Source organism: Lethenteron reissneri, chromosome 23 (assembly GCF_015708825.2).
Source record: "Lethenteron reissneri isolate LAM-NWPU_2019-01 chromosome 23, ASM1570882v1, whole genome shotgun sequence".
Lineage (NCBI taxonomy): Eukaryota > Metazoa > Chordata > Hyperoartia > Petromyzontiformes > Petromyzontidae > Lethenteron > Lethenteron reissneri.
In genome coordinates this window covers 9,128,127-9,151,241 of record NC_083801.1, presented here as the reverse complement: position 1 = coordinate 9,151,241, position 23,115 = coordinate 9,128,127, and the positions used below count along the sequence as shown (strand labels likewise).

Below are 23,115 nucleotides of genomic sequence, written 5' to 3'. Positions count from 1 at the left end.
TGAGTTCCCCAAACCAGCCTTGATCCCCTCTGCCACCCTCTTAATCACCATATACCCTATAATCTAATGGCCTAGTGCCCCCCTTTTCCCTACCCCTGTCCTATGTCGTATTTAGTGCCCCAGGGACCCCTAATAACAGTACCTACCTACTCCAGGTCCAATAAAGAACTGTTTACATTCATTAAAATACAAAATGTCATTGGTCAACCATCCCAATGCTGAAAAAAATCTATTTAAATTACTGAGTTGTGTTTACACAAAGCAACATCTCCCACCATTGCGAAAACTTGGCAGGACCCTCCTGAAGACATCTTGAAACCCGGTGAAGCTTTTGTGGATAAACAAACGAGATTAAAGTAAATCACTCAAGGGAATAAGGTGGAGATTGCGTTTGTGGGTCAAATGTTATTCAACATTTTATAGATGTCGAAAATGTGCTCTGCTAGTCCCTACCACAGCACACTACTAGTAAAAATAGTATAATATTATAGTTAAAATACTATTAATACACTAGACAAGCTTTAAAATAAGTCTACAATGACCTATATTCCAACATCTATTGATGACGAATAAAATGTTGCTGACATTGCATAGGACGACAGTGGCAACTTTCAGTTGAGTTGGCAGTTGGCCGGGTGGTTTTGTTATTTTATTTATAATTTACCACAGCTATCATCAGCGGCAAGTTATATTTGTGTAGGACTTGAAATGACACGCGTTTGGTTGCGCGAATTAAGGGGTCAGGTCATTAAGAGACGCCACAAGTGTTAAGGGCAACTGAGGACATAGAGTTGTTGCGCCAATTTTATGAACGCGGAAAGAGCCCATTTTTTTCTTTACCAAAATAAATCAGCAGACAAATATGTCTCCATATATCCGCCTCCCCACATTAAATATTAAGTATTTTTTTTACTCAACCCATCGGTCCCATGACTTTCTGGGAGGGCATAATTTCAGCAGCATTGATGAAAAACCCTGAACAGTGTTGTATGAGCAAAGTCAAGCCTGCTTGAACCAAATATCTCAGAGAGGTGCTCTTTCCTATAACGTCTGGCAATTCACCAGCATTAATTGAAAAGCAGGCCTGACACTGTATGTCAAAACCGGCTCAAAGTTGGTTGTCTTGAACCAATGCTGTTGAAATGGTGTTAGGGTACTTTCAGAAGGCGTTGTGGTTGACATGCAGTGTAAAAAGTAGTATTTTTATGTGGAGGGACAGATATTTTAAAGAAATGTATCATTGTCTGCTGATTGATTTTGTTGCATACACTTGGGCACTTATCTGGCAGAGGTGCCCAGGAATGCATTGCCACAATGGCAAATGTTCCAGTAAACATGTTATTATTAAATTCTCATCAGGCCCCATGGTGTTCTTTGCAATCTCCAAACCATCATGAACTATATCCCTCTCTGGTCTCTCTATTTACATGCTACGAAGAAGATCAATTGCCCGAAACGTCGCCTATTATATATTCGTTCTCTTTTAAAGGTCAAAACACAGAGTGTTGTTATTGACGTGTTGCGAGTTTTTTTTTGCTAATTTCTCTAACCCCTCTCTCTCCGCCCCCGCCCCCCTTTCTCAAGCTTTTACACCTTGCCACTCACCGTTGCCACTCATGGACATGCTACTTTCTCTAACCCCTCCCTCTCTCCACGCCCCCGCCCCCCCTCTCTCTATTTAAAGCCTCGACACAGAGGCGTAGTTTCTCTTTGTGCCTATGTTTGCTCTCTATGTATCTCTGTGATATCTGTCTGCTTATATGTCTGTCTATATGTTTCTGGTTCTGTGTTGTATCTCTCTCTCAAATTTAGCATTCTCAGGAAGAACGTAATCAACCAGATAGGGTGTTGACTGTTATGTTATCCGACTCTCTGTTGTATTACATTACATTTCTAAGTATACTAGATTTGTGTTTCTATTTAATTTATACCTGACGATGATTGCTTGTGTTGCAATCGAAACGTCGTATACTAGTATTTAATTTATTATTTTATCTTTATACGTGACTTTACCGAAAGAACCAAAAAAATAATTCCTGCAGTCACGAAAGCTCCAAATTAAGTTTTGTGTTGAGAGTTTATTTTACACCAACATGGGAGGGGGGGCGTGGTCTATCGGCGGGGGGGGCGTGGTCTATCGGTGAGGGGGCGTGGTCTAGCGGCGGGGTGGGCGTGGTCTATCGGCGAGGGGGCGTGGTCTATCGGTGGGAGGGGGCGTGGTCTATCGGTGAGGGGGCGTGGTCTATCGGTGAGGGGGCGTGGTCTAGCGGGGGGGGGCGGTGCCGCTGTCGCCACGGCAACGAGCAAACAGGAAGACGCCGTGGTGATGAGTAAGGAAGGTCGCTCTCTCGTTTATCGCATTTACGCTGCTTGAACATTTGGCCATACGTCAACGCAGTCTCTTGTAAAATGTCAGATATTTTACAGTGTATATACTTTTGTGTTTCGCACACGCGACATCGGCGTTAGCTCGGTGGACACGCGGCTGGCCGGACGCGTCGGTCTGTGGGTGGTCTTCCTTATCCGGCGGGGAACGTTTAACTTGGAGAGAGGGAAAAAACATCGCTTTGTTTAAATGCGCTGCCTGCAGCATATGTCAATGCGAACGTAAATTACTCTTGTGGGATTATACATCGCAACCACCACCCCTCCCCTACTGACAGACTAATGCCCGTTCGCAGGATCGGTGTGGAGCCACATTGTGCCGCACAGGGGCAGCTGCCACTGGGAGGGGGGGGGGGGCCTTTAAAATCTGTGAAACTAGCAGCTTCATAGCTCATCGGATTACTCCAGTATGAATAAATATTCTCATTTAAATGTGTTGAGATGAGATGCGACGCGCGCTGAGACCTGCCCGGTGTATAGGGCGCTATATTAAAAGCAAATCATTCGTATTGTAACATTAATAATAGGTTTTTTAACCTTTTTTCTGAAAGAAAAAAGGGTAAAAAACTATTATTATATTTTGCTACTGGCAAAGGAGGCCTCATGATGTAAATATTGTAACATTCTTACCCGCCCCTACTGGACATGTGTGAAAAAGAGCTTACTATCTCATCGGATTCCTCAAGTTTAAGTAAACGTGACCCCCATGACCTCCACGACCTCCACATGTGTTTCCTTTGAGCAGTCGTTACGAGCTTGGAACAGGAGGGTTTGTTTTTACAGACAATTTTATTTTATACGGACAGAGTTGAATGCCATCAACGGGAAGTGTGAACAGTCAATTAAATAAAGTGAGAGACCAAAACCCATACTACAATATGAAGACCAAGCCAAATGGAACAGTATTGTGCCACCCATGAAAAAAAATCCTTCAACATACTATCCAACACCCGAGCATTATGACCATACATTTACTGACATTACTACCAAACGCAGTGCAGCAAACTGAAGGCTTTTAAAAGTTTACTTTCATTGCCAAGGGAGAGGCTACATGGCAGAGAAAGAAAGGAGAGACACTTCATAGAAAGGGAGAGGCTACAGGGCAGAGACGAAAAGGAGAGACACTTCATAGAAAGATAGCCATAGACCGATGTGAAGGGGAAGGTCTTGAGTCTGGAGTTTAAAAGGGGAAGTGTGGATGACCAGGGGAAGGGAGTTCCAGACTACGAGCACAGCAGAGGAGGAGTAACTGCCCATTCAATAGAGGGTACTTAGTGTTTCACAACTTTTAGATAGGGGCGTTCTGCCTGTTAATGGTGTGGATTTCACACTTTACCATGCATTTTGCGTCCGAGTTACAGGCCCAAGTACAAATTGCATATTCATCATACAGTTCAGTCATCACTGTTGCATGACGGGTTATGATCCTGCAACGCAATGCCGGAGCCAGGATTTTCAGGTAGGGGGGCAACCCCTCCAGCAATGAAAAATGATAGAGGAGTTGTTAGTAAGTAAGGACTTGTCCCTTGCTTTTTATTCGACGTGTTTGTGGCAATGGCACAGCCATCGACCGAGGGTCGAATTCGAACCGTGTTGTGTGATCGGCATCGCGCTCGCTGAAGGTGTTTGCCTTCAGGGAAGTCGTGTCCTGTATACGCAACTGCGCACAATTCTGAGTCACTTATGACTGCTTTGCCATTACTTATTGCCAATTATTGACTCAGACTATTGTCCTATCATCTCATAGAGTCCCTGGCACGTAATAATATGCTATAGTAGCAATGGGGGTCGCAAAATGCCGATTTATTACGAATACACCTCAATGATCCGATCAAAATGAGGGATTTCGATCGGATCATTGGGGGGGGGGGGCACGTGCCACCCCACCCCCACTGGCTCCGCCAGTGCTGCAAAGTGTTGTAATAATTATCTAAGTACCTGCACATGAGATGCTTTCATCACTCTGTATCCTTGATAGACGTCAACTAGGACACATTCCAATCCTTGTCTGTCACTCCATCACCATTCTCGACCATCGGTCATCATCCCTCCTCGCGGCGTGTCCTGCCCAAGCCCACTTGAACTACTTTACCATATATATTTAACTGATATTTCTCTTTCTTCCCTCAGTGTAAATCTAAGCATGCTTCTCTCCATGCTTCTTTGCACACTGTTCAGATTGTGTTCTTCGTTTATGACCATGACTATGTTTCTCGTCATTCCGACGATGTATTTGTATACTTCAGGGATAACAGCTGATGCTGGGGCCCCTTGAGCTGCTTGCAAGCAGAGTGAAGGTGAGGAGAAGGGATGTCTCGCAGTGTGCGGTGGCGGCGTGAGGCGAGCGACCTCGTGAGTTGGAGCCAAGACCAGGCCCTGAACACCACCATGTACATCCTGCGCCAGTTTGGACCCACCGGCTTCATGCTGCAAGAGGAGGGGCAGCGTAGCACTGTCAAGGTAACCCGTGGCATGTGTCATTATGCTTCATTAATACACTTCTCATTTTCTCTAGCCCCCCTCCCTGTCGCTAGTCTTAGAAGTAATTCATGGAATGAAGATATCACCCAAAAAACTGGTAGTGTCATGTATTCTAGGCTGTCCGCCATGAATTTGAAGCTCCGTTAATGATTTAAAAATTCATGTTATGATTCTACACATCATTTCGGGACTATGCTGATGTAACCGTGTTGTTCTTTGCATAATGTGTATTAGGTCAACACAGGGACATTACCATAGTGCTATGATGGAGTGCCTGACCTTGATTTTAAATGATCACTGTTTTAATTGTTCGTGCAGTTGCAAACTCAAGTTAAAGAGCCTGCATGCTTAAACGAGCAATAGAGTGGCTCATTTCTGTTGGCGCTCCTTTGCCAGTGATGGAAATTTTACATTTCCATAGGTGAAGCTAGTCTCTCCCTAGGACAATGATGTTGACTTCCTACAAAGTGGTACTTATTTATAGAACATGTAGGGATGAGGGGTTGAGTCAATTCCAAACCAGGACCTTTAAAACAGTCTGCATCAGCAGCAGGCCATGCTTTCCCACCTGATGACGGACGCTTGTGTTGCGCCCGAAATGTCGTGATTTATTTTATTTTATTTTTTATACCTACGTGACTTTACCGAAAGAACAAAAGAGTAAGGATTTGTAGATTAGTGCTCTGCCACAGTGCTATCTGGTTATGTGTTCTAGACACGGGTGATTTAAAAGAGAGAACAAAATAATGCTGGTTTAAGTGTTCGTATTTCTAATATATTCTTAATGCAGTTTGAGATAAACATATGATTCGTCATCACTACATTAGCAGTAATATAATCAGAAATAACATCAGCAACAGCAGCTATAGTAGCATAATTAAAATAAACCAAGTTTTGTACAGAAAATGACTTTGTCTTAAAACAAATTTGCTCGAACACGTAACATCCTCTTCACTATGAAAACAGAGGTTTTTGATTAACACCGTTTACAGGAAGAATGTTCCATATCTAGAAGTAACGGTATAAAACATAATCTTAACTTCTTAAAGAGTACAAAATGCGAATGTTTTGATGTGTGATATCCTTACTTTGTTAACTGTTTAACCTTAAATATCTAGGTTCTGCTAGGGGACCCACACCACTGCAGCTGCCAGACATTTTGTAAAGAGAAGGACTTGTGCAAGCACATTTGCTGGTTGGTTGACTTCTAGTACTTTATAACTAATGGTTTCACATTGTCATAGCATTAAACACAAGATGTAATCGACGAAGCATAAGGTAACATCAATAACTTGATTTGGGAGATTATTTTTGACATCAGAGCATTTATTTTTCCTCACATGTCACAAATTCAAACACATAAAATTGTATCACTTTTGTCTTCTAATGACACTTCACGCTGTTTTTCATCTTAAACATGAGTCCACAGCATCTTTAGATGATTACGTATTGGACGCTATAAAATCTATTAATTATTTCTGGTATTATTACACTGGTCAACACACTTTTTCTGGCATTTACCCAAGTCACTCTTGCAATTAAGACTCGCTGGGTTTCTTGATTTCTTACCTGGTTCAACAAAATAAACTTGAAACTCGATTTACAACAACTATGATGTGTAAAATTACTATCGCCACAGCGAGGCTAGATTGGGTAATGCTGTGAGGCTGCCACAGACAGATATCCACATACTATTTACTCATTTGCATGTGCTGAGTTTAGAATGTTGTCACTTGTCACTACATACCCTTTAACCTTAGAGTTAATGTCAGATTACTGTAGTCACCTTTAGTAAAACAAAGACAGTTCTTATTGTACAGTACAGTATACATTGCATAAACGCGTGTGTTGTTGTCAAAGGCTTCTCCTGAAGAAGTTTCGTCTGCCAAGGGAACATGAGTGTAAGAAACCATTTACGTATTTTTTTTTACACATAAGATTTATTGCAACAAAATTGCTTCTCAGGATGTAGTACTAGAGTCCCAACATTCTAGACGTCTTTCAACAGATAGACTCACACATCCATGGTCGGTTGCCTCGCTGCTGCATGTGCAGATGCTTTTCAGGTTGGCTTGGTTGCACGGGAAATTGTGGAGCTGCTAAGTGGATTGCACCACACGCAAGCTGCCCGGCCTGCCAACACCCAGCCCACGCACCTCTCCAACGTTGCCCATGCTGGCAGTCACGCCTCTATGGCCCAGAAGGACATCGGCATCAATGACATCTGTCCCATCTGTCAGGAGGAGTTTTTTAAAAGGAGGCTGCCTGTCACATACTGCAGGTCAGAATTACATGCAAGTGTTTGTTCTCTTGGCTGCCACTATTTATGTGCAAGTCCTGGACCTATGTAAAATTACACGTGGAAACAGCCATGGTCATGTTGAGTGTATGATCTACCCCTTATGGTGTCACCTGTGACAGAAAATGAGGTAGTTTGCACCTTTATTTTGGCCGTCTTGTTGATACGCTGTGAAAGCGTTACGCATAAGGGTGCCCTATGAGACCATGTTTGGCTTACAGGTTTTGTCTTATAAACATAGACCACTGTTTCATTCATATTCCCATAATGCCCCAAAAGGAGGGCACTGTTTACATTGGTGCCCATTAACTACATTATTAAGTTACAGTATCTGTTTGGAAAGGACCTCATCAGTACCACATATAATAAACAGTATTTTAAATAGACCCTCTAATAGTCATGAATGTACTGTTAAATGATATGCTTTCCAGTTAGGAATGTAAATGGCCAAGGCCATAGTTTGTATGAGAACTGCCTGAGGAAGTGGTTACTGGGACAGAGGGATGCATTTTCTTTATGAATACAACTCTCAACGTTCATTGCAGTTCATGGTGTGCTGGTTATTCATTGGGATGAATACTTATTTAACAGGACATATACTGCACTGCTAAATATTTATTAGGATCCAATGCAGAAATTGCTGTAAAAACGTGTAACTTCTGAAACCTAATAAGCTCACTGCAGTAGTTAAAACAGTGGCTGGTAACCACACAAACTGTCACAAATACAAAATGCAGGACGCTATGCAGGCATGTTGCTCATGTGCTCCAGGCATGGCTGCGGCAACAGCGTGCACATCAGCTGCATGAAGATGTGGGCTGACCACCAGACGAGGGAGGGCGATGATGGCTCGATGACGCTCAGCTGTCCACTGTGCCGGGAGTGCTTTGGCACTTATGCCCTGCTGCAGGAGGAGGCAAATAATGCTGAACAGCTAATCACAGCTGCCGAGAGGGTCCGTCTACACATTCATTCTGGCATTGCGTGCCACCACTGTCAAATGCGCCCCATCCAAGGAACCTGCTACAGGTAGGATGTGGCCCTAGCATGGTCGTCTGCATTGCACTCTCCTGCAGCATACGTTGTGGGTCAGCTTTAGGGAACCTTATATTTGTACAATGTGTTTTCTAGTTTGGTAAAAACTTGGAAATCATAACAATAAAATATCCAGTTTGCTACAGGTTACAGCTGAGGTTTGTTTAAATGTGTTGGGGAAACTGTGCTGGTTCAGCTGCATAATTTACCAAATTGGAGATTAAAACAGGAAAAAGCAATGAGTGTTTTCATCAAAGCTATCATGCAGGAATTTAAAAAAAGAGAAACATTGTCAAGTTAAGATGTACCGCTACTGGATTAGCTTTGCATTGGAATGCTTCAGTGTAGGACATATCCAGTTCATAGTTGTCTGACAAATGAAATGGGTTGTATTGACTTGCCCTGAGACAAAATGTGGGATAATATTTAAAATTCCAGAAACAAGTATGTCTGCATTTTTAAGTAAAATTTATATGGCTTCACTATCGTGAAATAAAACCTTTTTGTTCAAAGGGCAGTTTCAAGAACGATCACTTTCGTAGTTCAAATGATTTAGTTCAACACCAACTCTAGTGTTAGGCTTAACACCGAAGTCCACAATCTTTATTTATACTGAAGGAATCCGACGAGTTATAAAGCTCTTTTTCACACATGTCCAGTTACAGAATGTAGTGACGTTTCAATTTGTGTTTAGCAGAGCTGTGTTTTGTCACATAATAATTTAGAGTGAAAACTAATTTCACCAATTACAATACACCACATTCAGCAGTTGTTCATTGGGAGTCGAAGCTGACTTAACTTAATTTTACATTATAATCTTGTAGCACTGGATAGTGTCATGCATAATTTGACTAACTTGAGAACTTCAGATAACGTTTTAGGTCTTGAGTCATTATTTTTATATTTACCTACGTAAGTAAATTCTGAAAATCTATTTTGAAAGGTTAAAACAACGTGACCGTGAAGTCTTGAGTAATATAGATGAATCATGTCCAGTTTTTAATGATAACATTTGGAGTATGCGTTAACTAGAGCCTTATATTTTAACTGCATTGCTACTTTGAACTACAATATAAAAAACATGGCTTTACGAACCCAGCATTTTTCAGTGAAAATCCGTCAAGAACTTTGTTCTCTTTTAAAACCATTCCTTTTATTTTCCAAAGAAGAGAAAACTACACAATGCCACTAATTGGTACACATTACTCATCACTTAATCACGGGCCCCAATAACTTTTTTTAACAGATTCTTCTCCACTCGTGCATCAGTTTTTTTTTTCTGTCGTGTGATCTCAAGCTGTCCAGCAACATTTCTATCCATATGGTTAAGAATTATATTCACAGTATGTCACAGTATGTCATACATCAGTCATTTTCATGCACAAAATGTCTAGTGTGCCACCCGTCTTTCATGCTAGCATTGAACTATATTACATATTGCGACCACATTGAACGCTTCAAAGCAAATGTACTGAAGTTTTGTTATACAGTAATGTACCGTCATAATTAGACATGTCCTATCAATTCCTGGATGAAGGCCTCCCGATGCCTTCACCGTCGCACATGTTTCCATGATGGAACAAGCAGACGTCAAATTTGCAGGCTTAGTTTACTAAATAATATAAAAAAGTATAGTACTATACTGTCAGAATAATAATAATAATACAAGTTTTTGGGTTAGATCGCATAAATATGTCATTAACCCACCACCAGACAGCCAATTAATAAGGTTTGTCACGTGAATAAAACGTGCCAATTAGTTATTACTTTAGCACATTGGTGTGATGGCGAGTAAACCCACACAATGTACACTTGAGTATGACGTTTCTCTGGTGATATTAACCAACTTCGTCAGGTGATTTGCCAGAATTGTGAAGAAGTCGTCTTGCTTCCGATCTTAAATAGAGCAAGATGATGTCATTATTGTAAGCCTACAATATTGGTCATGAAAGCCTACATGTTACATTTACTATACTGACATTGTCAGCAGGCGCCAAGGTGTACAAAACAACCTACTACATTTGATGTAGCAGCTGCCTTTACAGGTTTATAGGAGGGCACTACTCTGCCGGGTTCTGCCAGATAACCAAATGTATGAGAGCTATAATGGGTGGGTCACAGTGCTATCTTTGATGGGCTTATAGTACAGTGCCCTGCTAGTTAAAACATTTGCTATGTGAAACCATGTATTCAGGAGACAAATTGTTATAAATTAAGATTACTATGTTTTCATAATATTGTGCATTTTACTCATTGGCTTGCAAGTTTAATATATATGATGGACATGAAAGATGTGTTTTTATGGATAATTGTACTACATTTTTAATGGCAACAAGCCGTCTTTTTAACATGCAGTTATAACAGGGTTAAGCCTAAGTGTTGAACTAACAGGGTTAAAATTTGTGAATTAAATTAAAGGACAATGAAACATATCAGTTTCTCAGATAAACACAAATATGAAATAGTCTTCTTTCACGTTGAATATGTTGAAGGTGTTTCACTATTCGCAACATGTATATTTTTTATCTTAACAATTACTTACATTTATGTTATCCACGAATGTGAAGAGCTTGAATTGTTGTAAATCTGTCTCTTTTAATGATCAAATCGCGTTATTAATGTTTGACGCTGCTATACATTGGCCAAGTGGTAAAATGTGAATACAGTAGAAAATGTTTTTCATTTGAATGATTCTGCAGTGTCATAGAAGTACTGCTCTTACCAAATACATTGTTTTTTTCTGCTGACAGATGTGCAGAATGCATGGACATACACCTCTGTCAGGAGTGCTTCTTGGCTCGCAATCATTTCCATCACATGTTCGTCTTTAGAAAAGTGAGGGTTTTTTCAATTGAAAATTTCCCCTCCAATCATAACCATTATTTATATCCCTCTTGCAAACTACTGGTAAAGTCATTGTGTGTTTAAGTCTCAACATAGCTGCTCATCTGTTTGTCTATGCAGTACAGAATTATATAACCACATGGTATCACATGTGCCCATCGGCATTCAGATGTGGAAGCACATGTGCTCGCTGCTATTATGCATGCGCAATTCATGCTATCATGCAGGAAACACTTTGCGAAGTTTTGAGCATAGATGAACCAATCACTATAAAGCTTTGCACAAAAATATGTATGTATAATGGATTTCAGTTACTATTTGAGATATCTGAAGTAATATTACAGCAAAGGTGTTGTTATTTTACGTGATAATGTACATTGCGTTGATAAAGTAACGTTCCCACCAATATATGTGGACTATACGATGCAAGCCATTTTCAATAGGGGAATAACAAAGGCATGGCACAGCCTGTATGCACAGTGTTTGCATTGCTTTTCATGTGACTTTGACTGAAACCTATTAGGCTGAACTGGAATGCAAGAACAAAGAAACGAACAATTCTTAGTTTGCCGCATAAAGAAAATGCAGTGATTTTCACCGTTGGTTCCTTCCGTGGCAGAACTGCATGCCCACTTGCACCGACCCTTCATGTCATGCTCTTGCAGTTGGGACGCTCTGCTGAAGTATTTCAGGATTGAGTCAAGTTTGTGGTCAGGGCGTGTTGGGGCCGCATTGCCTTGACTGAGACTATGAGGGATTTCTATAACACTTAGGATTTTGTGCCAGGGATGCCACAATGAGTGCACACCCACGTCGACTGACTGCCTTCCTTTCACTTGGATGAGTGCAAACATGTAGGGATATTGCATTAACATACTTTGTTTCAATGGATAATTTCTCTTGAGTGGTAAAGGTTGTCTTTACATACTGTATTGCACTTTTCACAACATAAAAATTACCTACTGTAGCATCGAGGTTAGTATACATGTACTCAATTACGCATTTCCAAAATACATTGGTTGCGAGATGTTAACTTCCTCGCCTGGTATACACGTGGTCGTGGGTTCAATCCCGACCCTGACACCTGCATATTTGGAGATTACATGTTCTCCCCGTGGTCGCGTGGATTTTTATCCAGGTCCTCCGGTTTTTCCCTCCACATGTAGAATCACGCGTTTAGAGTATGTGGCTGCTATAAATTTCCACATGATGTGCCACTTTCTTGAGCTATCATTTGTGGTCAGGTAGTTTCTGAAAAATAGTTATATAACTCAGTGGGCCTTACCTGGTAAAATAAAAAAAAGTTTAATAGTTTTTTTTCACGGAGTTGCACATCAGGACAGTTGACATGCATTGTGTTGCACTCTTTTACGCTTCGCTCCACCTGCTACTGACTTCCTGAGCTCTCGGGGTGTAGTCTTACCCTTCTTTTTGTCTTGTACCGAGCACCCTGAAACTTGGGCTAGGTATGCATTTCCTGCCCCAACCATTGGTAAGAAGGAGAGCTAGTAGGCAATTCTGTACACTCTTTATTCACAGATTTATTGAGGTACGTTGCCTGTGAAACTGAGACGGCTGCAGGTGTAGACTTTAAAGGCTCGGAAGGAAGCCAGTTGTCCACCCACTGTGCTTTGTAATCAGCCAGGCTTGCAGGTGCTGCCATTCAGGCATTAGTAACCATGCCAGTGCATGCATTTTTCAAACAATTTTTTTGACACAGAAATTCTATACGTTTAAGTACATAATGAGGGAAAGTAAAATATGGCTGTTGTGTGATATGTATTCTAGAGTATGTATAGTAAATGTTAAAATAGCTACATGAATCATTTTACGTAGTTAATTTAGTTATGTTTCCTTCCTTTAGCATTATCTTTTCAAAAATTATATATTAATCGTAATTCTGATATTAGGAAGCCACTGGAGGTATACGCTTTTAAATCTGGATTGAAAACTAATTTCTTTTGAACTTTTTCTTCTTGGTTCTTTCGGTAAAGTCACGTAGAAGGAAAATAATAAAATAATACTGTTTTTGTGTTTAGTTGGTTGTCCTTCCCCCACACCTCCGATTAGTGCGGATGGCTACATACGGTGCAAAAGACGTTCAACATACATATATAATTTGCTGTTAGCTTGCCCAGAAGGGTGGGCAGGGATAATTTGCCCTGGGCCTCACACTAAAGAGGCCCCCACATAGCAATCTGCGCTGGGCTTCCAGAAACTTCTGGGTAGCCCTGTTTGCACTTAATATGTGCTGTTTTATATATATATGTGTGTGTGCATATGTATATTGAGTAATCCCATGAAAACGGGAATAAATCTCTGCCAAAAAAGAATGCAGCACACCCATATGTTTACTCCCTACTAATATTAATGGTGCTGAGCCGGCAGCAAGGGTTGCAAAGTGTTTAAACAGCGAGGCGATGTGTCAACCTAGTCTTTGTTCCACCACACCTGAGCATTATATATCAATCTAACCACGAAGTGAGAAGGTGCTAACTTTATCAATAAAGTCCCAATGTGCAGGAAATCAAATTAACTCAATGCAGTTTTATAATTGTTATGCATGGAGTACATTATGTTCGTTTCATGGTTATACCATGACTGATTGATGGACATTACACTACCTCCGTTTTTCAATTGTCTCCTAATGTTGTTTCACTAACTGTCAGTTTTTTTTAAATAAAGCTACGGAAAGTAAGAGTGCAGCCCTGCAATGTCTTGTTCATACCACTGATATCGGAAAGGCCCCCACTAGAAGGCACTGTAAAGAGGCCCTCTAGAAGGTATTTTGATCTACTCTTCCATACTGCGACCTGCTCATCACCTAACTGTGATGTACCCGTTTATACTTCTGGGGGGCGGGGGGGACAGAGATGCAGAGTGCTAACCATTACACCACAGCACCATCAAGACAAGTAGAACGTGGTAATATTATTTATTTGTGTACACTATGCATATGCATCTGGTTGTTTTGTAGACACGATCCTCCAGCTGGTGTCCGGTACAAACAGAGTGCGGGCAGCTGCTGCCCTCAGTGAAGCACCAGCGGACGAATGCCAGGGAACAGGGCTGTACCAAGTATGAATCACCACAGCGTCCCACGCAGTGCGCTTAAGCTGTACACACTTCACTTTGTTAACTGGCCAGGCATGGGAGAAAATACTTCTTCTCTCCTTTGACCTATGAAGAGCAATCATTCGAGGTTCAGTTGTAATTGATTTATCCATTGCATTGCATTGTCTCAGAGTTTGTGAATTGCAGACACACCCACCCTTCACATCCACATTTATATTTTGCGCAGATCAAAGTTATAAAGTCCACGGTTTGGAGTTTGTAGCCACAGTCACGCACAGGAGAAAGTCTTTGATTTTCCACCTGTGCGTTAGGTGTCCGTGTCTTCCATGGTTTCCGGCGGATCCGGTTCAGCACAACCCCATTGTTTCTTTGGAAGACCAAAGCCGGGCAGTGTAGTGGTGGTGGGCTCACTGAGTCGGTGTTTTTTGGGCATTTTGCTTGAATGCCACGAGTTGATCCACATATTTTCCATGCTGAAATTCGCGTCACGCATCGTGTGTGTGTGGGTTTCCAAAACGGTTCTTCAGATCTTGGCCATGGACGTAGGATATTGTAAAGATCGGGGGAAAACCACACAAAGTGCTTAAATGCTTAGAGTAGAAGCTGTAACAAAATTAAACACTGGCACTTGTTATTCTCTTTGTATTTGAGCATAATCTCCCTTGGAAAAGAGTCTTGTCTCACTGAGCTCTGACTTGGTTAGAAATGCTGCACTGCTATTGGTGCATTCAAATATTCAACATAAAGATTGGTGATAATTCAATGTTTCAGTGTTGTACTTCCGCTTGAGCAGACATTGCACATATCAAACACAACCGGAATATGCTTATCTGTTCTGCCCTTTGCCATGCTGCACCACCCTGTCAGGTATAATAGAAGCAGCTCATTGTTTAGCTTGTCCACCAGAATGTTTGCTAATGTTAAATGATAGACACCCTCATTATTATCACTTGTTTGCAAATAAGGGTGTCGACAGCAAGGAAGGAAAACATGGATGTGATTGCTATTGCAAACATTGCCAGGATGTCGTGTGGTGTAAACAGCTTTCACCTTTGTGTGTATCATATGACATGGGCACTCTTCGAGTGCCAACTCTTAGCAACAAAGACGGGTTTCCTTATTCTAATACATGCATATATCGAGTAGCACTGTTGGTAGAGCGTTTCATTTGCAATCGAAAATTTAAGATTTAAAATGCTGGTGGATAAATTATGATCTGTGTCGGAAGCCTCGGCTCATCATTCCTCCACATTGAGTACCACATGAAGGAGGTCATTATTGGAGAGACTGGCCCCCCACCAAGGGAATGTGGAATTTTCACCGCTGATTCGTGACTGCCAACCAAAATGCATGCAATCTCAATGTTCATTTGAGCATGGAAACTATAACTTTGACTTTACTCTTCTTGGTTCTTTCGGTAAAGTCGTGAGAATTATTTTATTATGTTTTATTTTTATTATTTTATTATTTCCCTTCTATGTGACTTTACCGAAAGAACCAAGAAGATGAATCCCTGCAGTGACGAAAGCTTTAAATCGAAATTTGACTTTACTCTTAACCACTCTTGAATGAAGTTACCCCAGTTGACATCTTCTACTTTCCATATACTCTTGCACCATCTGCAGACTTCTCCATCTTTAGTTATCTTCCCAATGGCAAAACTTTGAAACTCCAACATGTCCAATATTTAGTTTCTCAATTACACTGTAACAAACCTCTTTCTTAAAGTCATCAAGCAGAATTGTTTTCTTTTGTGCATATTAGCCTTTTATCAAACATCCTTCCAGAACTTCCGCAATGAAGCGTGAACCTCTAAGAATGAGTCCAATCCACATCCTTTTCTGGGTTATTCTCATTATACTCCTCTTTGCTCTGTCTGCGCCTCAGTTGAGGAATTCCTTACAATTGGCACCTTACAAATGAATGTAAATTAAATTATTATCACCTACAGACATGTACATATTTTTAAAGTTGTGTTCATGGAAGTCCCGTTGTTCACACTGTTATTCTTGTGCTCCTTTGCAGTGCAATTGCCTCTTGTCCAGGTGAAGCACTGCAGGAGAGTGCCCTGGCCTCGCTCCCCATCCTGTCGGTGGGTCCGCGGAGTCGGCTCATGGCTCCAGGACGACAGTGTCGTGTGTGCCTAAGGTCATTCAGGCAGGGACAGCACGTGCGCCCTCTACCCTGCCGGCACATGGTAAGAGTCTCTCTGCTCTATCATGTAGTTCATGGGTGGTTGACATGGTCTTGCAGTAGCACGTTCGCCACTTGTTTTTTACGGTTATTTTTTGCGTTTATTTCGTTGTCCTTTCTCCGTACATCCGATTAGCATGGTTGGCCATGTACGGTGTAAAAGAAGTTAAAAATACATATATACATGCTTGAAATCCAGCAGCTACCCTCATTAATGCTGTAGTTGTATTAACCGTAATAATACGCACCATCTGCTTCACACTGAACGTTAAAGATCTCACGCCATAATTTGCAACATCAGGCCCTTCATGTTCCGGTGCCATGGTCCAAATTTGTCAAATGTGCAAAATGACCCACAAATTACTAAATTTGGATTATATGTAACAATCATCACCCCTATTACAAAACTTGGCAGGACCCTCTTGAAAAAAGTGTCACGGGACTTGGCGAGGGTTTTGTCCGTAAACAACTGCTGATGTACACACGCTCTGGCGATATGCATATCTGACTGAACACACATCTCGTTACATTTCACTCCTGCTCACTTCGGTGATAAGCGACTTGTTTGCCAAAGTAGCTTGGCTGAAACTTTCATAAAGAACGACACACATGCAGGCCATTCATGCTCCGATGTAACCAGGCCTTAGTGGCAACACACTGTTGTGACTTATACGGCAAAAAATAATGCACTTTGTACTTTATGTAAAATTGGCTCTGTTGTGCAATACATTATTGATTGACACGTATTGGTATGCCTGTGTTGTGCAACGAAATTTATTAAATGCCCGATATACTCTACTCCTTAAAATGTGTTAGAAACACAACCTTTTTTCTTGCGCAGGTATGTGCTATTCAAACCATAATAATCCCTTTAAGGCTATCTTTTCAACACCACCCTCCAGGTATACAGTACAGTATGTGGGAACCAAGCTTACCCTAGCTTCACAAAATGTGATCTCGCTGGTAATGCCTTCGTTCGATGGTATTTCTCCATGCGTGTGGGAAAGTGTATCATCACCGAACTGTGGATGCAAGTGCTTGCACAGGAGTGTTTCTGCAATCGTCAAGATACAAAGTTAGATAACACTTTGGGCGATGCTAACGCAAGCCGTCCCTCCTCTTAAAGGAAGCACGCACAAGCATAGCCTAAACATGTTTATGTCGCATTAAGTCTTATCACCCACTTGTTCACTCCTTTGAAGAATAAAAATATTCACACTCGTTCGTTTTCATAACAGTTAATTTAGTTGGGAAGTGTGTATACATTTTTGTTAAATATAGGTACTGGTTCTATATAATACGTGACAAAATGAGGCATACTGTAGTTCATGTAATGTTCTTAATTTTTTTCTCGAGACATGGTTCCCATTCGCGTAGCTGAAGAGATTTATTTGGTTGAAGATTAGTGTTTACTTAAGTTGCTTACCTGTTAAGAGAAGCAAACAGCTTTGTTCATGAGAGATGTTACTGTTTGGTTACTTCACAAGAGATGTTATTTCTTAGAAGTATCGTATGTAAACTGTAATAATGCATGGTAGTTTTGTTGCATGCCAATACAAAAAGCTTTATATGGACATATTTAATTATTTATATTGCAGTTCCACAAGGACTGCATTGACCGCTGGCTACTCAATGTGTCTGGGACGTGCCCAGTGGATGACCTGCCTTTGACCCAGCCTGCATTGAGAGGTGCACACAAGGAAGAGGTGAAGTTGGGAGTGAGGCAGAGACTCCCAAAGCCAGAAGGCCTACCTGAAGGCTTCTTTCTCAGTGGGCTCATGCTAATTTCAACACACAAATCTCAATGAAATGTATATATGTGTCGTGGATTCAACTAAGTCGCAGACGTACTTCTTGGAGGCAACACATTTATTAACACCAACACATTTACACAAAGGGGTTACTGCCCCTTTACCAGATAACCTATGATGGTGGACCACCAGGCTAACTATGCTAGTTACTGGGAGTAGCTACAACGGACAGGACTCTGGCTTGGGTCCTCGTCCGCTTGTTGGTGACTTCTTCTTGGACGTAGAACGTATATCGTAGATCTTCAGATGACAACAGCAACGCCGAGAGCCCCGGTCCCTGTGGGGTCCCGGTTTATATGCTCCCAGGTCGTTGCGGTCTCCGCCCTTAGCCACGACCACCTTCGAGAAACCTCTTGTCGTTTCCCGACCCTTCCCGTAGGATCTCACCCTGACACATGACCACCCCCATGCCCCCACCTGGGGCCCCTGTGTAGATCTTACTTGTCACGTGCCTTCCAGGGTCAACCAGAGTGCCATGGCCTAGGGTAACCTCATCCCATGGCTGACACTCTCACACTCCCTCCTGTAGGAGTCGGCACTGTACGCCACGCGTGGTGCCACTGAGCGCTATCCCAGCGCTCACCGAGCCCCCTCTAGGGCTGGTACTACACCCACCTATGGGGTGTCGGTGATGTCAATGCATCGCACACCGTGCCTCGCTAGAGCCGGCATTACTCAGTGACATTCATGATGTTGCTACATACGTGATGTCCGCGATGGGAGTACATCGCACGCCGTGCCCCTCTAGGGCCGGCACCACACAGTGACATCCACGATGTCACTACATATGCATGGGACTTCTGGCCCAGGTGTCACAGCAGAGGGTAGTGCGTTTTGGTTAGACCAGTCGCCCCGTTACACAGTATTGACATCTGCTTATAGCAGAATATAATTTGGTGAGCATCAATGCACATCGGAACATTGATCATAGATACGGAACTTGTTCATTAAAATTAGCCCTTTCAGGTGGTCTTTTGAACACAGAAGAGTTGACACTGAATGCAAATTATGGCAAGAAGCAGGTGACAGGTATGCAGGTGGAAGCCAAGGGATTGGCACCCAAAGGATGGGGGGAGAGAGTAAGATCAGTCTTGGAAAAACCTACAAAACCCCCTCCCACCTACGGCACTCCAAATGGCTGTCTAAGGCCTTCAAAGGGAAAAGAGGAAATAACTCTTAACTTGGTATCTTGCCCACTAAAGAGGACACAGGCAGAGCTATGCAATGTGATTTTAGTGATCAGTCTGTTGAGAGCCATGTTTATGGAAACTCTAATGGTCCATACTTGGGAAGAGCTATTTCCAGAGACCTGCCAAATGTGATATGCCACATGAAGCACCAGAAAGCTGCAGCCCTCTTGCAAGACCGGGCAGGGTTCTCCCCTGCCGACCCATGCCTCATTGCGACTCTGGTCCTCGCAGGAATCATGCTGAGATACAGCTAAACATTACTTGTTAAGCAAAAAAAGACAATCACAGTCGTCCCTTTATTTCTACAGGCCTAAATTTACAACATAATGCCCATTCATTACTGGTGAAGAATCATCTGTTTAGAAAATGTTATTTTATGGCATCTGTTTTTATTGCCAAACTATAATGATGACAAGGGGATGTTTAAACATAAGAATTCAGCTGAGTTCCAACTGAATAACCTTGCCGACATCATACTTATATGCATGCTGTATTTCCAGAAATATATTTAAATATATGTAGACAAATGCATGCACTTTGGTTGTAAAACATTTTGATTAGTTAAGCCTTGGAGTCATACGTGTTCAGCCAGTCGTAGACCATAGCACCTCCGATGAGCACGGTTGGCTACGTACGGTGTGAAAGAAGTTCAACATACACACATACATACGTAGACCACCCACCCACATGCCTACATTCGGTCAGAGGTACGCCTCGGGCTTATTCAGCAACTTTCACCGAACATTGTATAAGCTTGTATCCCTCAATCAAGGGACTTGAAGAATGCATAATTACAGTAAGGAATTGTGGACAGATAATAATTTACATTAGATTTGTTTTACATAAAACTGTCAAATTCTGATCCCTTATTTCACATTTATCTCATACGTGCTCAGTAATTTACATGTTTCAATCAAAGTGAGGTTTTACCTTCATTCAGCATGTGTGAGAACTCAGTTTGGTGGTTCACAGATGTTATCAACTGTAGCACAGTGATTATTGTTGCCTAACATGGTCACTATCTGCATTGGTGTGCATGATTAAAAATTACAATCTGAACAAATAATATAGCAATGCAATTTGCCAATCTACCAAGAGAGCAAAAGGTGCACCAACACAAATGTATTCATAAGACAAACCCACATAGGTGCCAATTGACAGAACAGCATTGCAACCTTAGAGACCACCATACACAATAAGGTGCTTTCTCCCTTCCCGTCCAATCTGACATGGCATGTAAGGAATGCGGGAGACTTTGCCTCCTTTTAACGTGGTGGTTCTTAATCCTTTTGTCATGGATCAGAGCCCAGCCTGGGAAAGCGCCAATTGCTGTTCCCAAGCCCACGGAGCAGGGAGACCAGCACGCACGCACATTTTATCCAGGGCAGTGTTTACTTCCTTGACCCTGCTGACACCGTCATGACAACAACATTGGGGCACACATATATATATATGTTCATCTTCACTTTAACTTTTTCCACATAAGTGTTGGTAAAATGCATAATCTGACCATACTCTTGCGACCAAAGTGGATAAAATGAACTGCATAAATGTATGTATCCTGTCACACCTATATAGATTATGCACGGAAATCAGTGAACCAAATAATGGTCAAATATAGAGCTGAACCAGGTAAGGGTTAATAGGAAAGGTATTTTTTATTTTGACTAAATACATATGACTCTAGGACTACACCCTATAAAACAGTCTACATTCACAAGCTTTCCTCCTGATGACGATCGCTTGTGTTGTGATCAAAACGTCGTAGTTTTTTGTCACTCTTTGGTTCTTTCAGTAAAGTCACGTAGGTAGAAAAATAAAACAAAATATAAAGAATAAATCACGACGTTTCGATCGCAACACAAGCGGTCGTCCTCAGGCAGTGGAACTGCTGGATTATTTTTTCTGCCTGAGGACGACCGTTTGTGTTGCGATCGAAATGTCGTGATTTATTATATTTGTTTTGTTTTATTTTTCTATCTACGTGACTTTACCAAACGACCCAAAGAATATGAATTCCTGCAGTCATGAAAGTTTTAAGTCAAAATGTAACCATTATGCCTGGTTTTCGTATATTATAAAAAGGTATTTGATTAAGTGAAAACGGATGCAGCCATCCAAGCTCACAAACCGAGGTCTTCAAAAATTATCAAAACTTTAGAAAGAAGGAATTGCTGTAATGAGATTTTCATGAAAAGTGTTACAATATAAATCTGAATAGATGTACAACCATTCATTCATGTGATACAGAGGCGAGTTGGGCAACACCTTTGTACAGAGTTAACCACTGCTATGCACTGCACTTCTTGATAATTATATGAATACAGAATAGTTATGATGGTAAATTTAAGTTGTATTTGACATATATCCTTGTGTACTTGCATATTAGTGCAATAATTACCATAAATCTGATTAATGTTTCTTTCACTTAATTTAACTGTGAATGGTTTAGAAGAAATGTGTCAAAGACAACTTACATTGCAGGAAATATGTTTTTTTTATATATAATTGTGCAACTTTTTCAATTTCTCCTGTTGTCTTTTAACTGATTTTCTATTTGCTTCATTGGTGTACAAATGAGACTATCTTGGTCTCAAGTTCTAATTGCTTAACAAATAAACTTAACTTAACAGTACTTTGCAAAGTCGTCTTTGAAAAGTTTGTTACCTTTAATGTTCGGGTATTTATCTCTGTAGGATGTCACATGGCCAATAATAATACTGAGTTATTAACCCAGTATGCCTTCAGGGAAATGGCAGCAATAGGATAGAGCCTACTGATGCCTGTGGTATCTTAGTGAGCCATCAAGCCTGGGCAGGCATTCTGCAGCCCAGCACAGAATTCCCACAACCGCTGACCCACAAAAAGTTGGTTCTATGCCATTTACATGAAGTAGACAAGAATCCACTTGAGACCTGGGGCCTGTTATTAGATCAAATTATATGGGAATAAGTTGTCTTTCAGAATATCAGACACCAGCAGATATGATCTCTTTTGTGAAGGGACATACATAGATGACCACTAACTGCCCTTTTAAAAAACTAGGATTTTGGAAGCAAAAATGATAATCAGTTATCACCCTCACCTGTGCCAGTGGATTCATTGGTATTCATCTTCTTCCAGGTATATGAGCATTTTCCAGCAACCAAGCACATTTGGTGATGCCTAAACAGTCGAACTGAGATCTCTGAATCAAGAAAGAGCTTGCTGTCACATTTTTCAATGATTGTTTTATCATGCAACTGTATGGGAAAATTATTTAATCAATTAAATCAAGCTTCTAATCAAGTTTTTTACGTGTCACTTGCAAGCCCTACCACAAAGCCTTGACTTATTAAGAAAACAGTCTGAAATTAACCGATGGTTTAAAACAAAGGACAACACTGCTTCAAAGTGTATCCATTCGAAAAGTAGTTTTTTTTAAATTTTGAAACCTTTGTTGGGAATTTAGCATTTTAAAGATGTCTATCCAACGTGAAATATGGGTTCGCTGTAGTGACAGTAGTTTGTAAGTCAAGAAATAGATGCTCTTAAACAAGGCGCAGGGTTAGGATGCAACTTGGATGCCCAGCATTTTTGGGTTGTTGGATCTTAACTGTCAACACAATGAAATGTCAACATGACTTGCTGACAGCCTGCTCCTGTGCTCTGTTTGGGCAAGCCTTGTGTACAGCCACACCACATTCCTTCATGCCAACACCACCTCCTCCTTGTTTGGAGATTTAATGGTGACATGGGCTATGCAACAGGCTCCATTCAGCCTGATCTTCCATTCACAGCCATAATAATAAATAATTTAATC

General features: G+C 41.3%; 1 protein-coding gene across 3 annotated transcripts; it reads left to right on the top strand.

The window, feature by feature from the left end:
* The first annotated feature begins 2,281 nt into the window (after positions 1-2,281).
* On the top strand, positions 2,282-22,476 carry ZSWIM2 (zinc finger SWIM-type containing 2). Of its 3 annotated transcripts, none has more exons than XM_061557057.1 (10): positions 2,282-2,339; positions 4,632-4,845; positions 5,985-6,061; positions 6,727-6,767; positions 6,922-7,147; positions 7,937-8,194; positions 10,951-11,035; positions 14,022-14,122; positions 16,145-16,316; positions 17,911-22,476. In XM_061557057.1, the coding sequence occupies exons 2-10, from the start codon at positions 4,696-4,698 to the stop codon at positions 18,118-18,120; spliced, it is 1,320 nt and encodes a 439-aa protein (XP_061413041.1). In that variant the 5' UTR covers positions 2,282-2,339; positions 4,632-4,695; the 3' UTR covers positions 18,121-22,476. The 3 variants fall into 3 exon arrangements, with proteins under 3 accessions (XP_061413041.1, XP_061413043.1, XP_061413042.1); XM_061557059.1 differs by lacking the exon at positions 17,911-22,476 and adding an exon at positions 17,215-17,902; XM_061557058.1 differs by having other exon boundaries at positions 2,312-2,330.
* Positions 22,477-23,115: the final 639 nt, after the last annotated feature.

Coding starts and splice junctions, on each gene's coding strand:
- ZSWIM2 (XM_061557059.1), top strand. CDS start 4,696: ATGTCTCGCAGTGTGCGGTGGCGGCGTGAGGCGAGCGACCTCGTGAGT. Junction 11,036..14,021: donor ACATGTTCGTCTTTAGAAAA/GTGAGGGTTTTT, acceptor GTTGTTTTGTAG/ACACGATCCTCCAGCTGGTG. Junction 14,123..16,144: donor AGGGAACAGGGCTGTACCAA/GTATGAATCACC, acceptor GCTCCTTTGCAG/TGCAATTGCCTCTTGTCCAG.